The 15,558-nt window shown below is 41.0% G+C and overlaps 1 protein-coding gene across 1 annotated transcript; it reads right to left on the reverse strand.

Moving 5' to 3' along the window:
* Positions 1–10,508: 10,508 nt before the first annotated feature.
* On the reverse strand, positions 10,509–11,315 carry LOC103010329 (olfactory receptor 1361-like). Its single transcript, XM_028163409.2, has one exon. The coding sequence runs from the start codon at positions 11,313–11,315 to the stop codon at positions 10,509–10,511; it is 807 nt and encodes a 268-aa protein (XP_028019210.2).
* Between the last annotated feature and the right edge of the window lie 4,243 nt (positions 11,316–15,558).

The following is a 15,558-nucleotide window of genomic DNA, read 5'->3' on the forward strand; positions in this document are numbered from 1 at the left end:
CTTGTTTAAAAAATTGGATTGTTTATTTGGTATTGAGTTGTATGAATTCTTTATATATTTTATATATTAACCCATTAACTGATATATGGCTTGCAATTGTGTTAGTCACCTGTACAGCAAAGTGATTCAGTTATACATATATACATATTTTCTGATTCCTTTCCATTATAGGTTATTACAAGATATTGAATATAATTCCCTGTGCTATACAGCAGGATCTTATTGTTTATCTATTTATATCTAGTGGTGTGTTTCTTTTAATCCCGTACTCTTAATCTATCCCTCTCCCCCTTCCCCTTTGCCAACCATAAATTTGTTTTCCATGTCTGTGAATCTATTTCTGTTTTGTAAATAAGTTCATTTGTATTATTTTTTAAGATTCCACATATAAGTGGTATCATGATATTTGTTTTTCTCTGTCTCACTTACTTCATTTAGTATGCTAATCTCTAGGTCCATCCATGGTACTGCAAATGGCATTATTTCATTCTTTTTTATGGCTGAGTAATATTTCATTGTATATATACTCATCTTCCTTACCCATCCATCTGTCGATGGACATAAAGTCCAGCTTTCTAATTTCAACTGACCAAGCCCTTCCTGACCTGGTTCCTATTTACTCCTCTGACTGCATTTCCTGCCAGCCACATGGGACTTCATACCCTTCCTGCCTCAGGGCCTTTGCACTGGCTGTTCTTGGCCTGGCATTTTCTCTGCCTGAACCTTCAAATGGCTGATTTATTGTCTTTGTATCTCTGTGGGAGGTGATCTTGTTTGTCAGGTAACTTGTTTGTAGTGTGGTTTCTCTATGAGGCTGTGTCCTCCTGAGAACAGGGCATGTCCATCCCATTCACTGCTAGGTGCCCAGTGCCTGGAATAATACCTAGCACATGGTCAGTGCTCAACAAAGTAGTCAAATAAAAGAATGAACTTTCACAAAGGTATTGCACACCAAAGTCACCAGTACAAAATCCAGACCCTGTGTTGAGTGGGAAATATTTTGTTGTAGTTAATGAATGCAATTAAGAAACAAAATTGTGACTTAAAGCATAAAATGCAGGCTTTTCTAAGTGAGCGGAGTGGAAAGGAGGCAGTGTCATCATTGTCAATGTAGGTAAGTCCAAGGTTCCATGTCAGTGGGAATTTCCTCAAATGTGTGAATAAGGAGAAGGAATTGTGTGCCTGGCTGATGTGACCCAGGACCTGTGACCACTATAGACCAGAGGGATGCAAACTGGCTCCTGTGAGCCAGATGCAGCCTGTGAGAAGACCTGGTTTGAAGCTTTAATGTTTTATGAAACATTTCACATTTGCTGACATTTTTAGAAATCAATGATTTTATATAAAATCTGGAATTCTACCTCTTCTAGAAAAACTGGCAGACCTGGTGTCCTTGGACTCCTGTTCTTGGAGAGCAGAAATCAGTTAGAGAAGGAGAGGTGCTAATACTCACTGAGTACTCCTTGTGCTTAGCTCTGAACACAGATGCCCAGGCATCACTCAAAGCCTTCCTGTGCAGTCAGTATGCATGTCCCCATTCTACATGAGGCAGGGGATGCACAGCAGAGCTAAATGACTTTCCCAGAGGAGCAGAGTAGTGGTCCTACTCTCCAGGCTGCCCCACGTCAGCATGATTTTTATAGCTGTGGTCACTTCCTGTTATGGCCTCTGGAATCACTTGGGAAAAGTCTACTCACTGTCCATGCTCCATCCTCTCTAGTATCTGCTGGAAGCTATCATTTCTGGAAATTTTCTTATCCCAGGCAGTTTAAATTGTGAAAGACTTCTGAAATCTGGGATGAAGAATTTGGACAAAGTTCAGTAGGTTATGGAAATCTTACTTTGATTTTAGATGCAGAGTTGTTCAGGTCTATAATTTTTTTTTTTTTTTTTTATGAATTTTTTATTTTTTTTATTTTTTTTATTTTTGGCTGTGTGGGGTCTTCGTTTCTGTGCGAGGGCTTTCTCTAGTTGCGGCAAGTGGGGGCCACTCTTCATCGCGGTGCGCGGGCCTCTCACTATCGTGGCCTCTCTTGTTGCGGAGCACAGGCTCCAGACGCGCAGGCTCAGTAATTGTGGCTCACGGGCCTAGTTGCTCCGCGGCATGTGGGATCCTCCCAGACCAGGGCTCGAACCCGTGTCCCCTGCATTAGCAGGCAGATTCTCAACCACTGCGCCACCAGGGAAGCCCCAGGTCTATAATTTTAAGCAGAAAATCGAATAAAATATTTAACATAATGTTGTTTGGCTGCACCCAGCAGGCCTACAAGGCCTACATTTGCCCAGCCTTAAGACTGAAGAAAGAGCCTGGAGTCAGCAACAGAGACATCAGTGGTTTAATGAATGGGGGATCCTACATGTCTGAAACCAGGTTCCGGAGTGACACCCTACCATGTGCGGCACACAGTGGACAGTACATGGTGGCAGTCTTCATTCCCGGGTGAGAGGGGAAAGGAGATTGCCAGTTATAGGGGAAATTAGGTCAGGTTGGCTCATTAGTTACCAGGGAAACTAGCAGAGGGTCATGCCCCACACCACCCCTTTGATAAGGACAATCACTAGCTGGGGTCTGGGGTAAGCATGTAGGAAGGTCAGTCATGTGAGTAGGGTATAGGTGAAGAAGGCACTGGTCGAGCAGGGGATGTACAGAGAGTAAGAGAACCCCCATCTTGAGTGGCTTGACAATACACTCCACCCCTACATACCCTGCATGACACTTAAAATCTTGGTCTGCCCCTTTTCCACAATATCCCTGTGGTCAGGTATGTAGGGGGCGCTGCCACCAGATACCACAGATACAATACAGACAGCAGCAGCCAGAGAGCATCAAGAGTAAGAGACCTAGTATGCTCAGGACAGTCATTTGCCAGGATGTGTGCAAATTCTGGAGACAAGCACTTACCAGGTCAATGGAGAAGGAGTCAATAGCAGCAGTGCCCTGTGCAGTTATAAGGAAGGTAAGGCCACCCCTGGTTTTCACAAACGCAGAGCCACTCCCATGGGGAGGGGAAGGCCCCAGCTTTAAAAGAAACATTCTGTTGGCCTAGCCAGGAGTCAGCACAGTTACAGGTCTGCCACCCAATATTATGTTGGGTGCCATTAGGAGTGGATCCATTAAGTCTTTCTAAACAAAAAAACAGTTAATCCCACTAGTTGGACTTGTGTGTTCTGAGGCCAGCCTATTCCACTTCATGCAGCATAGCCCAGGGGGCTTATGGGCAGTCAGTTGTACAGTAAGTTTACCGACGGGGGTCCTTCTGATGTGGTGGCATGTGAGACAGGAAGGTGGTGAGAGCCTTTCTCCCCCATTTTCAGTCATCCCCACATAGTCACATTAGCCGGTTTGATTTTTCGTGGAAGTCCAGAGGAGGACGACAATGGCATCTCACTGTAGACGCAGGAATTAGACTCATTTTGCAGTGAGGCCTGTGTTGCTGCTCAGTACCCAAATAGATTTCCTCCCTCAGACTAAGGACAAAATGTAAGACATCTAACAGGCACAACACAGGGGAGATCATGACAATAAAGCAAAATACCAGCAGTACCCACATTCTGAGATAATACCACACCCACCCGTGGTTTTTGTCTTGGTCTGCAATACAATTCAGAAAACTCAAGTTTTCAGTGATACAAGAACGTGTCTAAAATGACGTACACAGTGGCCACCTAGTTTTACCTTGGATGTCTGAACCACAGTTACTCCAGTTTGACTTTCAAATGCATTTCCTTCCTCAATGGCCAAAGCAGATGCACAGCACATGTCTGAAAGTCTGCAAAACAGGCTTCTCTGGTCAGTAAAATTTAAGTTAAAACACGCATAAGCCTTCTGACTTCCCCATACCTGAATATGTGCATATTTTCCATCATTTCCCCTTTTGATTGCAAATCTTTTGATAGAAATCAATGATGCTCAAAATATCCATCCCTCAATGCTGGGGTGCTGGCTCCTACCCCAGGTTCGGATCATGTCCCTCGCTGTTAGGTCTCCTTTATATTCACCTAGTCATTCACGTTGGGGGAAAACTAATCTGATCTCATGAACAGGCTCAGAGATATGTTAATGGGGAAACACTTTATAGGCTATACATTTTATCACTTACACTCAATTGTCACACAAGCATTGCACATGTGCTATTAGCAGCAGACTTAAAGCAAGCAGTGTCACATTTCATGAGTAGTTATAATCTGTGAAAATTTCGCTAGATAATTTTCTTTCCATCCAGAACATCAGGGCAAAAGCATGGTTAACACAATAACTGTCATAAATACAGACCTTAACTAACAGAACTAGAATTTAACATCCACTAAAACATAGTCTTTTTTCTCTCTGAAATTAGCCTCATCTCCACCAAACACAGCCAAATCAAAACTAGTTTGTTTGCAATTGACCATATCAGCTCCTTCAAACTGGCTGAGGTAGAAGTCCTCAGGAATCTCAGACTGAATTCCCCAAAGGCCTCTCAAGGCCAGGAAAGCCATGACAAAAGCCTGCCATAAGCCTCCACCTCAGTGGATTTCTCTCTTCTAGAGGTCCCCCAAATACCAAGATTCGTGCACATGCCAGGAGACAGTCTTTCCCATTCACCTGATAAGGCTGCTCAGAAACCAAGAGTCCCAGTTTTTGGAGGAACTGGGCAGAGAGAAAAGAAAAATGTTTCAATTCTACCCTCAGGAGTAGTTTACCCAATTGCTGTAAGTCACAACTAATGTGAGGGGAGGGCATCCCTCTATCTGGAAAACACAGATCAAAACATTCCAGACAAAACCCATAAATATTATAACCATATTCACCAGTTCACTCAGTAACCAATCCTTTCATTAACTTTTTACGTAGCCATCAGGTTTTCCTTTAGGATTATTTAAGTTCTTACCCAGTTCAGCAGTGTAATCTGAAATTTATCAGAGATCTGTTATTGTCGAAAGGTCGTTCCTATGAATCTTGAAGATGAAGCACTTTTGCAAAAGCATCAGAGTACGACAATAACTGTCTATAAAAGACAAAAGACTTAAAAAGTCACAGTTAAACATCTTATCACAATGTAAGCGATAAAGAAACTTGGTTATAATAACTAGAATTATGACTGATTATAATCTTAACCTTAAAAACCTTAATCTCTGGCAAAAACCAAGAAACAATTGTGCATTTCCTGATGGGAAAGCTTAATGCTTTAGTCTTATTCTCCTAAGCAGGCAAAAGTAGACAAACTTAGACCTGTCCAGTAATTAATGTTCCAATATTTTATCTTTTTTGAAATGACCTAGATAGTCAATGAATTCTCTTCATTTAACTTAGTTTAGTTTCAAGTTACCAAAATCTTGAGAGACTATTTTAGATAGACATTCCCAAAACATAATTATTCCCATAAAGATTTTAAAAAATCTTGCTCCTTTTTCTTCATTTACTCTTAGAGATCACATATGATTAGATTAAAGTTCCTGAGAACCCAGGTAGATGATATACATCTCAAAGGTAGAGGAAGAGAAATACTAATTCCTTCTAGAGAGCTAGCTTAACCAATTACAGAGGCTCACTTTGATACAATAGCAGAGTCATGAGGGGCCATTGTTCTCCAGATCTCTTGGCAGCCCCCATTCATCATGGACAGCCACTACAGTGTCCCACATATTAGTAGACATCCACTGCAGTACTACCCCTGCAACTTTCAGGATTACCCCCTCAACTTTTGGACCCCACGTTTGAATGGACAGCCACCCCGGGATAAAACCCGCAACTTTCAGGCCCCACAAGCTAGTGGACAGCCCCTGCAACTTTCCATTCTCCATCCTGTATTTCCCAACATCTCAGTGCTCACAGGAGTTTCCTTGTTCTCCTGGATGGCTCCGCCAACTGTTGAGTTGCACCCAGCCGGCCTATAAGGCCTACATTTGCCCAGTTTAAGACCAAAGAAGAAGCCTGGAGTCAGCAACAGAGACATCAGTAGCCTAATGGATGGTAGGGGTGTAGATTGCCAGTTATAGGGGGAATTATGTCAGTTTGGTGTATTAGTTACCAGGACACATACTACCCCTTTGATAAGGACAGTCACTAGCCTGGGCCTGGGGCAAGCATGTAGGAAGGTCAGTTGTGTGAGTAGGGTATAGGTGAAGCAGGCAGTGGTTGAGCAGGGGATGTACAGAGAGTACGAGAGCCCCTACCTTGAGTGGCCTGACCATATAAATGTCATCAGTATTATACCATGTCCCTTTTCCCTCCTTCCTGATCCTCTACTCCACACTTTATGTAGTAAAGTCAGAGTAATTTATTTACCTATTTGGCTTTGAATGATTTCTTTACCAAAATATTATATTAGATATGATTTCTCGAGACTACTTTTGGCTTCATTATGACAATTTTTAAGGATATAAGCTGAATTTGTTTACGATAGAAATTTCTTGAAACAACTGGATCACTAGGCAGTTCTTTGGTCTTTTAAGGTTCTATAGGGAGTTTGTGTTGTAATCATGGCTTTGTATTGTGGGATTTGATCTGCATCATCAAGTCTGAATTCTTAAGGGACATCTGCAGCTACTTTCATGCAACAAAAATAACCTCACATCCTTCTTGGCAAATATATCCATCCACAATACAGGGGCAAGTTTGTGCCTAAATATCAGTTGTATCTCACATTTAGAAATCATGATGAACCCGAACCAGTAGTTTTTGATGAGCAACAGGATATACCTGAAGTTTAGAATGAATAAAAGGTGGCCTGTTTTGACGGTGGGCTTGGCAATACACTGTGTACCTCTGTGTGGCTCACAAATGAAAAGTTAATCTAGAAAACCAGATTCATTTGGAATCAGAGTTCATAAGTTAGACATAGCCAGCTCTCAATATTCAAGTGACCAAAGGTCAATGCCGAGAATAAAGTCATCTGCTTGAAGGCCAATTGACAATGTGATAGATAAAATTCATATAAAGTCTAGCTTTCTGCCCTCAAGCACAAGGAGACAAGATATTACAGGCAGAACAGTAAGGATCTCTACTAGGCTACAATATCCAGGGAATAGCAGGAAGGGCTTCTTCAGCTCATAAGAGATGGTGCTGGACTCTGATGGAAACAGTGGCCTTGGAACAGACACTTGAAGGACAAGTTAGAGGAAAATGATTCCATGAAACTTGAAAATACCTCCAATGGCCAGTGACATGGAACAATCCTTGTTCCCTGAAGGGAGAACAGTATCTGGGGAAATGTGCCAGGAAGAAGGATGAGCCTTTATTTCAACATTCACTGAGGTGAAGCCAAACTTTTCTTTCCAAATGGTTTTAAGTGGCTCACAAAGAGCTGTTCCCTGTTGGCTAATTAGTGCTAGATGGAAGTTGCCTGTGGTGAAGTGGGAGTGGTGCCTTTAGGGAGTCCCAGCTGCAGAGAAGAGGCTCCTGGCACAGGCCCAGCCTCTGCTAATTCAGGCCCTGGAGGGTGAATTCCCAGACACAATCCTGATTTCCTGGCTGCTCCCAGGGGGGACTCTGCCAGCCTGGCACTGCTTTGCTTCTATGGGGAGAGGGCACTAGAAGCCCTGCATGATGCTGAGCTTTAATTTACGACCACTTCATGTCATGTGTGACTCTCACATGCAGGAAACCACAACAGAGGCTGATTCTACCTGGACCCTAGAGTAAACCCCTTTTCTTATTTCCCCTTCATTCCCCTTAAGTGGTTGAAGTAATGCAGGAAGCCAGTGAAGATGGAGTTGAAGGTGGTCCCCAGAAGTAAGAGGATTAAAGACTTGAGGCTCTGGTAGAATTAAACAGCATATAACCTCTCACACCACAGCCAGTCTGAGCAAGACAGAGACCTTTCTTCTTTCTGCTCACACCACACTGCTGAGATTTCTTTTCCCCTTCAGACAGGATCTTCTGTCTGGTGAATGATGATTTCTCCCCTGAAGTGAACGAATGGGGACCATGTAGATAGAGAGTGATTTTCCCTTTGACTTTGTACCCTATTGTAAGTTCACTGATTTCCCTCTATCCTCATGCTCCTTCTCACAGCCAACTTTTGACTGAGAGTTGAGGGGGAGAGGGATGAGCAATAAAACTATATCCCAAACATGGCTCTTTTCATTCAACCCTGCTGCTTCATTGGGTCCCAGAATGCAGTGAAATCTTTCTGTGTTCTGGAGTAACCTTCTCAGTACTTTAGGTCCCTAGATTTAAATTTTTACCCTTCTGATTTTTTTGTGTCTAGGAATGTTCACTTCCCAGTTTCCCATTAGACTTGCCTACCACATCATCAGTGATTTTTCAATACATGATTACTTGGGATGACCAAAAACTCTACTGAGCATTGTATGGGATGTGCCCATGCATAATCTATGGTATTTTATCAAAGTGAATATGTAATGTAATAACCAGAGGAGACATGTATGCAGATATGGGTAATGCAAGGAAGAATATGATGAGACCAAAATGAGTCATGTAACCTTAAACACCAACATTAGTCCATGTTATTATATCTCGAACATTTGCACTAAACTACTTCTAAAATAAAACTTAACAGTTCAGAACACTACATTGATTTTATCACATGTAGTCAGGTTCCCACTGGCACCAACATACATTTGGGAGTTCATTTACTACATCCAAGAAGAACTATGTTGTGTGCTCAGTACATGTCTGTGAGATGTAATTAGTAAAGGAGTTAAGGGGAATGCACAATTATTAGAGTCTTAAAAAATCAAGGGAGTCGGGCTTCCCTGGTGGCGCAGTGATTGAGAATCTGCCTGCCGATGCAGGGGACACGGGTTCGAGCCCTGGTCTGGGAAGATCCCACATGCCGCGGAGCAACTGGGCCCGTGAGCCACAACTGCTGAGCCTGTGCGTCTGGAGCCTGTGCTCCGCAACAAGAGAGGCCACGATAGTGAGAGGCCCGCGCACTGCGATGAAGAGTGGCCCCCGCTCGCCGCAACTAGAGAAAGCCCTCGCACAGAAACGAAGACCCAACACAGTCATAAATAAATAAATAAATAAATTTATTAAAAAAAAAAATCAAGGGAGTCTTTCAGCAGATGAATGAAAGAAAGAGGAAGAGAATTAGGAGAAAGTCATGGAACATATAATTATGTGAGTTGATGACAAATAAAGTTGTAAGTATGGCTCAGGGCCAAGACATCTTGGGCGTTGTATTTGAAGGTAATACTTGGATTTATCCTGGCCTCTTCAATATTTCTATAGGGATTGGTTGACAGGATGCCATCAATGTTTTAGGAGGATTAAACTGATCCTGTGTGCAGGACAGATATGTGTAGGGGGAGGCAGGATACAGTCAGAACCACTATAAGCCTGTTGCTGTGCTCATGGTAAGAGCTGGTCAGTGTTGGGACCAAGTGGGAAAGGAGGTGATAGTGAGGACAATGAGTACTGATTTTTCACAAGAGTAGAGAAGATTGAGAAAGGAGAGAAGGCCAATGAGGAATTGAAGGCTATTGAAGAATGACCACTGGAGATTTAGGTGAGTACTCTCTGGACACCAGGGAAAACAAGGTGGGAACCCTCAGATGTAGAGTAGGAAAAGAGGCAAGGCCTCCTGGAAACTTGCCCCATGGATTGGAACAAACTCTGGACTTGGAGTCAGAAGTTCTGGGTTCTAATCCAAATCCTGTAATTAATTCATGTTTTCATGTTCCTAAGGTGCTATAGTAACTCTGGACACTTTAGCATTAAGGGAACCTCTGCTTCTCTTAGCCCATCTGAATTTGAAGGGATACCGAGATTTATATGAAGAAGTCTAGCTATTGTCTGAGGCTCACCCCCTGATACCCATCCCTGACACCCATGCCAGGCAATAAAGCACCAAAAAGTTAGATTGGTGGTGGGGGAAGAAGAATAGTGCAAGGGTAGGTTCTGAGCTGTGAGAGGTGAGGGTAGGAATTGAGCCTAGGACAGAGGAAAAATTAACTAATTCAGTAATGACCAAAGACCCTGAAAGTAACAGGACCATTTGTAACCAATAATTGCTAGTTGTACAGCCCTGGAAAAAGTAACTTTTCTGTGACTCAGTTAATTGGGGATAATTTAACATCTCCTAATGTGAGGCCATAGAGGACAGGTGACACTGAAGAGAGCCAGCTCTAAAGTTTTCTGAAATTCTCAGACCATATGGTAGCCACTGTCTTATAGGGTTGCTGGACTCAATCCTGTCTTTTCCTGAATTTTTGTTGTCTGTAAAATGAGTGCTTTAGAATCACACCTTTTTATAGATAACTAATGGTTTTATGACTTATGAGCACCTATCAGCCTCGTATTTAAAACCACGACCATGATCACATATCATTAATTAGAGGAATAGTCATGGGTAAATTTACACCTATAGGGACTCAGTTTCTTGGTTTGTAAAATGAAGAAATGTATGCTATCCAAGAGTCCTCTCAGTTCTAAAATTTTTAAATTATAGAATATGAAATTAGTTTCCTTAAAGCTCCCTTCGTGTCATGATTTCTCAGGCTGTAGATGAAGGGATTGACGAGGGGAGTCACCACTGTGAAGATGCAGTGGTCACCACATCTTATACTGAGTAGGAGGATGAAGGGTGCATATAGACCCCCAGGATTGCCCCATAGAACAGGGAGACCACAGTGAGGTGGGATCTACACGTGGACAGGGCTTTCCTTATTCCATGGGCAGATGGCAACTTCAGTACATTAGAGAAGATGTAATCATATGAAATGATGATACATGTAAATGGTGTCATAAATACCAATCCACCCACAGTGAATACCATCAGGTCATTGATAAAGGTATTCGAACAAGAGAGTTTTAGAATAGGATAAGGGTCACAGAAAAAGTGATACACAGCATTGTTGGAACAAAATGTGAGTTGGACCATGAGAAGAGTGTGTAGGAGAGCATGCACATTTGTACTGACCCGAAATGCAGCCACCAGAAGGACACAGAGTTTGGGCCTCATGATCATGGTGTAGTGGAGTGGGCAACAGATGGCAGTATAATCATCATAGGCCATCACACTCAGGAGGAACCCATCCATGTTGATGAAAATGATGAAGAAGTAGATCTGGGTCATACATTCCATGTAAGAGATAGACTTGCTTCCCAGTATGTGATTCACCAGCATCTTGGGGATTGTGACTGATGAAAAGCAGATGTTGACACAGGAGAGGTTGGCCAAGAAGAAGTACATGGGTGTTTGGAGATGACTGTCACAGTTGGTAGCGAAGACAATGAGAAAGTTCCCAATGAGGGTGACCAGGTACATCCACAAGAACAGCCCAAAGAGAACCTTCTCCTGCTCTGACTGCCCAGAGAGTCCCAGGAGAATGAATTCTGTGACTCCAGTCTGGTTGTCTCTGCCCATGTCTGCAGGGGAGAAAATGTGGTCAAAAGTAAAAGGAAATATTTATTTAATTAGGCTCCATATATTGTTTAGAGATTACAATTTTTTAATGATACCAGATCCAAAATTTATTTCTTAATTAATAACACTTCAAATATAAAAGTAGATGAGATTGATAATGTCATCATTTGAGCAAATTTTTTATGATACTGTTTTGTCATTGAGAATTAATTCACATTAGATAATTCTATGAAGCGAGTTTTAATGAAATAAATAGCTGGTTAATTCCTATAATTCTAATTTGTGTTTAATTATCTTTGATTTCATGCAACTTAATTCATACTTCACTAACAGTTAATGAATATCTGGTATATACAAGTTATTTTCACACACAATTTCTTTTAATCCATATCATTCATATATATATATTTTTGGCCGCCTCACATGGCTTGTGGGATCTCAGTTCCCCGACCAGGTATTGAACCTGGGCCACAGCAGTAAAAGCCCAGAATTCTAACCACTAGGCCACCAGGGAAATTCTGTAATCCATCATTCATAAATGAGGATCCTGAGAAAAAGAATCAGAGATGAAGAATCTGGTATTCAGAGAAATTAGGTGATGACAGATTAGATTGAAAGAACGCATAACATTTATAGTCTTGAAACAGCTGAAATGCCCTTTTCTTTAAATTCCTCCCTAGTTTTACTTCCAAGTTTCAATTATCAACCATTTATTGACACTATAACCAAGTGCCAGGCAGTGTCCTCCTGCTTTACATACATTTCTTACAGATTTAATATATGTAAATTTTAAAAATAACAAGCTTCATTAAGCAGAAGGGAAAAATGAAGCAATGAGATTTAGCTATTTGTTTAAAGTCATAAGTTCTTTTACCCGAATAACTTTATACAACTCACTCAAATTCATTCTGGATCTCTCTTATTTTCTCAGGATTATACTACTTCTAGGCATTGAAGGATCTGCCTGGCAGTTTTCCCTCAACCTTGTAACTGGATAGCATCAAAATGTCATTGCAGTAGCTCACAAATGTTGGCTTGGATGAGCTAAGCATGCTAGTGAGTTTGCTATGTACTGAATTCTGTGAAGAAATTTCTTTTCTCCCTGTGCTGGCCAAAACAAGATGACTGGTATCTGGTATTATTTTTGAAGAGGAAAAAGAGATTCATAGAGAAAGTAAAGTTATGGGGCATATCCAAGTGATCATCCCAGCCTTAAGGAATTAATACAGGCAGGAAGAGTCAGATAGAGCATTTTGAATCTGTAAGAATTCACAGTATTCAAATAGTAAAGAGGAGAGGAGATGGCATTTCAGCAGAGGAGATTTACAGGCTAAATGTCTTGACTGACTGGGATAAAGGATGTCACAGGCAATACTTTTAGGAGAGTGGTTGCAGGATGTATATAATATGGTGACTACAAAGTATCCTAGCATTTTGAGAGTTAAATTAGTAAAACCAAGGTAAAATTCTGAGATCTGAAGCCATTTTTCTCATAAATTATATCACAGAATTAAAAGGTAGAAAGGCAGTAGTTGGCAGTACCCAGAGCTATTGAAAGAAGGTACTTCAGGGAAAGGATGTAGAATGTAGAAGTGGGGGGTACAGGGGTTGCATCAAGGAAAAACCAAAACAATATTTGTGCAGACTTTTTCATTGTGCTCCGAACAGTAGGTGTTGATATTAGGGTCTTAATTGTAAGCTATTTCCCATAATGGAAATGGTAGTAGAAGGTGAAAGACGTATAGCAGGATGGCGATAGGGTTTTTCCTATTGTCTGGGAACTGGCAAAGGCAAAAACAGGTCTACAGGCTCTAAATAACCCAGACTCTATGTCGAGAGATCTGCCAGCATTAAGGTTAGCCACTTCTTGTCAATGTTTGCTGGGATAGTCCTACCAGTAGTACAATCAACGGTGCCCCCAACCCCCAAGTCAATATGGTAAGAGGGCCTGGTTTCATACATTAGTCCCTTGTGAGTATCTTTAGTTTGTGACTGTCTCTGAGACGTCTGATGTATTTGCAGCATTGAGTGTTTGTGTTCCTGGACCTTAAAACTGAGGATGCTTAGTGCCTGGACCCCAGCTCAAGCTGACGCCCTCTGTGGGGTTCCATGTGGCATCCAAGCAACCTCCCTCTGAGACACTTCTGTAATGTGGTCATAGACCACAGTGAAGGTACACAGGGAAGCAACTAATAAAACGGTGGAGATTAAGGGCAGAATAGGAGGGTCTTGAATGTCTGACAGAAGAGTCTCTTTTGTGAGGAAGGAGGGTGGCTCTTGGCTCTGAGCTTTTGGCCAGAATTTCTAAGAGCCTGCCGTCACTGATCTTAGCACTGCTGCCCTTAGTTATCTCTTTCCTTTCCCACTGCTTAATTTTCCATTTCCACCTTGGAAACATGCTTGCTCTATTCTGCAATGGGCAGTACATCCTGAAAGAGGAAAGGCTTGTACATGTTAAACCAGGTGATGTTTCCCGTTTGAACTTGGTGAGATGCTGAAGAATTTAGTGTGTGTTTCTCCAAATGTAAATGTATGTGTTTTTGTCCGTGTGAATCTGTCTTTGTTGGAGATAACTGTGTCCTCACCTGTTTTCCCAGATTTTCTTACCTGGCTGCTCTGCTGCTGTGAGATGCTATCATGGGACCCCTGTCTCCACTGGCTCCTTGCTTGACCCTGAATCATGAGAAAGTCACAGCTAGTGGGGGAGTAAGAAAGCTTTTCTCACTGGAGGAGAACACTTAGATTCAGACAGGTGCTTCTAAGGTGGATTCCCCACAGCTCCTCATTAAAGGCACACATACTAACTGTTCTTTGTTTTTACCCTCTCTGGACACAGATATCTCAGCCTGAGGGGAAATCAGTTTAGTGCTCAGACTTGCTTCCCATTGCATCAAGTACATCTCACGCCCATGTCACAGACAAAATACACTTGGTCCCTTGCTCTGTGCTCAGAATTGACCTGAAGAAAAATTGTGAAGCCAGTGAAATTGGCCCACAGATATTCATGGTAGCTCCATTCTGAACACTTTGCTCTACACAGACTCCCTTTTGTATAATCCTTAAGTGTTTAGGACTCTGCACTCTTTCTTCTTTCAAATAAAGGGTTTGTCAATTTATAGTAAGAAAGTAATGTCTAAGAACAGATCCTCAATTCTGTCTCAATTAATCTCTGTAATAGTTGCTGTGTCCCTGACATAGGAAACCAGAGGTACCACTTAGAAATTCTGGCCTGTGGACGGGGGTAGGGAATACTGAGTGTGGGTTATATATGTGGTCATCTAAATAATATCTGTGGGCTATTGGAACTTGGGTGTGTATTTTTAAGTTTCTATTTGTGTGCATATACATAGCAAAATTTTTACAAGGTGAGTTTTAAAACCAATTTTTAAAAAAAGAAAGAACACAAATATGAAATTGGGCAAAAATTAGAGAACATGGGTGGCATTATTAATTAAAGACAAAGCAATAATTAAGTCAACTGCAAGCATAAATCACAAAAGAGGAATATTTTATGATAACAAGGGACAAATTCATAAAACTTATCACAGTTATGAAATCAAACAAAACAATGTAGAAACTGTTTGCAATAGCAATGTAAGCAATGTATAATAGCAATAGGTTAGGCAAAGGTTTATAAAAATTTTTTAAAGAAGTTGATTAATGTCTTAATGATGGACTTTAATATACAATTCCCAGAATTTGATAGATCAAGTAGTTAATTAGAAAATATGGCAGAGATTTTGTTTAAACAACAAAGAAATTTGATTTAAAAATATATATATGTACACAGGGAACTATATTCAATATCCTGTGATAAACCATAATGGAAAAGAATATAAAAAAAGAATGCATATATAACTGAATCACTTTGTTGTACAGCAGAAATTAACACATTGTAAATCAACTATACATCAGTTAAAAAATATATATACATATAAAATACATATGTTTCCACCTTGAAAATAGAGAATATATATTCTTATTTTAAGCCCAGGGAATAATTACAAATGTTGGACATTTTCTTGACTACAACAAAAACTTTATAATAGAGTCCCCAGATATTGATTTCATCGGATATATTCTCTTATGGCCTTCACCACAAAGCCAAAAATTAGAAACCAGAAATCAAAATGTAAAAAGAAATGTTCAGTTGATAAAATTTAAAACAGTGTTCTTCATAATCCCCATATCAAAAAGAAAGTTAAAACCAAATGATTCATAAATTAGAGAAAAAATATAAAAA

This window comes from Balaenoptera acutorostrata, chromosome 2 (genome assembly GCF_949987535.1).
Source record: "Balaenoptera acutorostrata chromosome 2, mBalAcu1.1, whole genome shotgun sequence".
NCBI lineage: Eukaryota > Metazoa > Chordata > Mammalia > Artiodactyla > Balaenopteridae > Balaenoptera > Balaenoptera acutorostrata.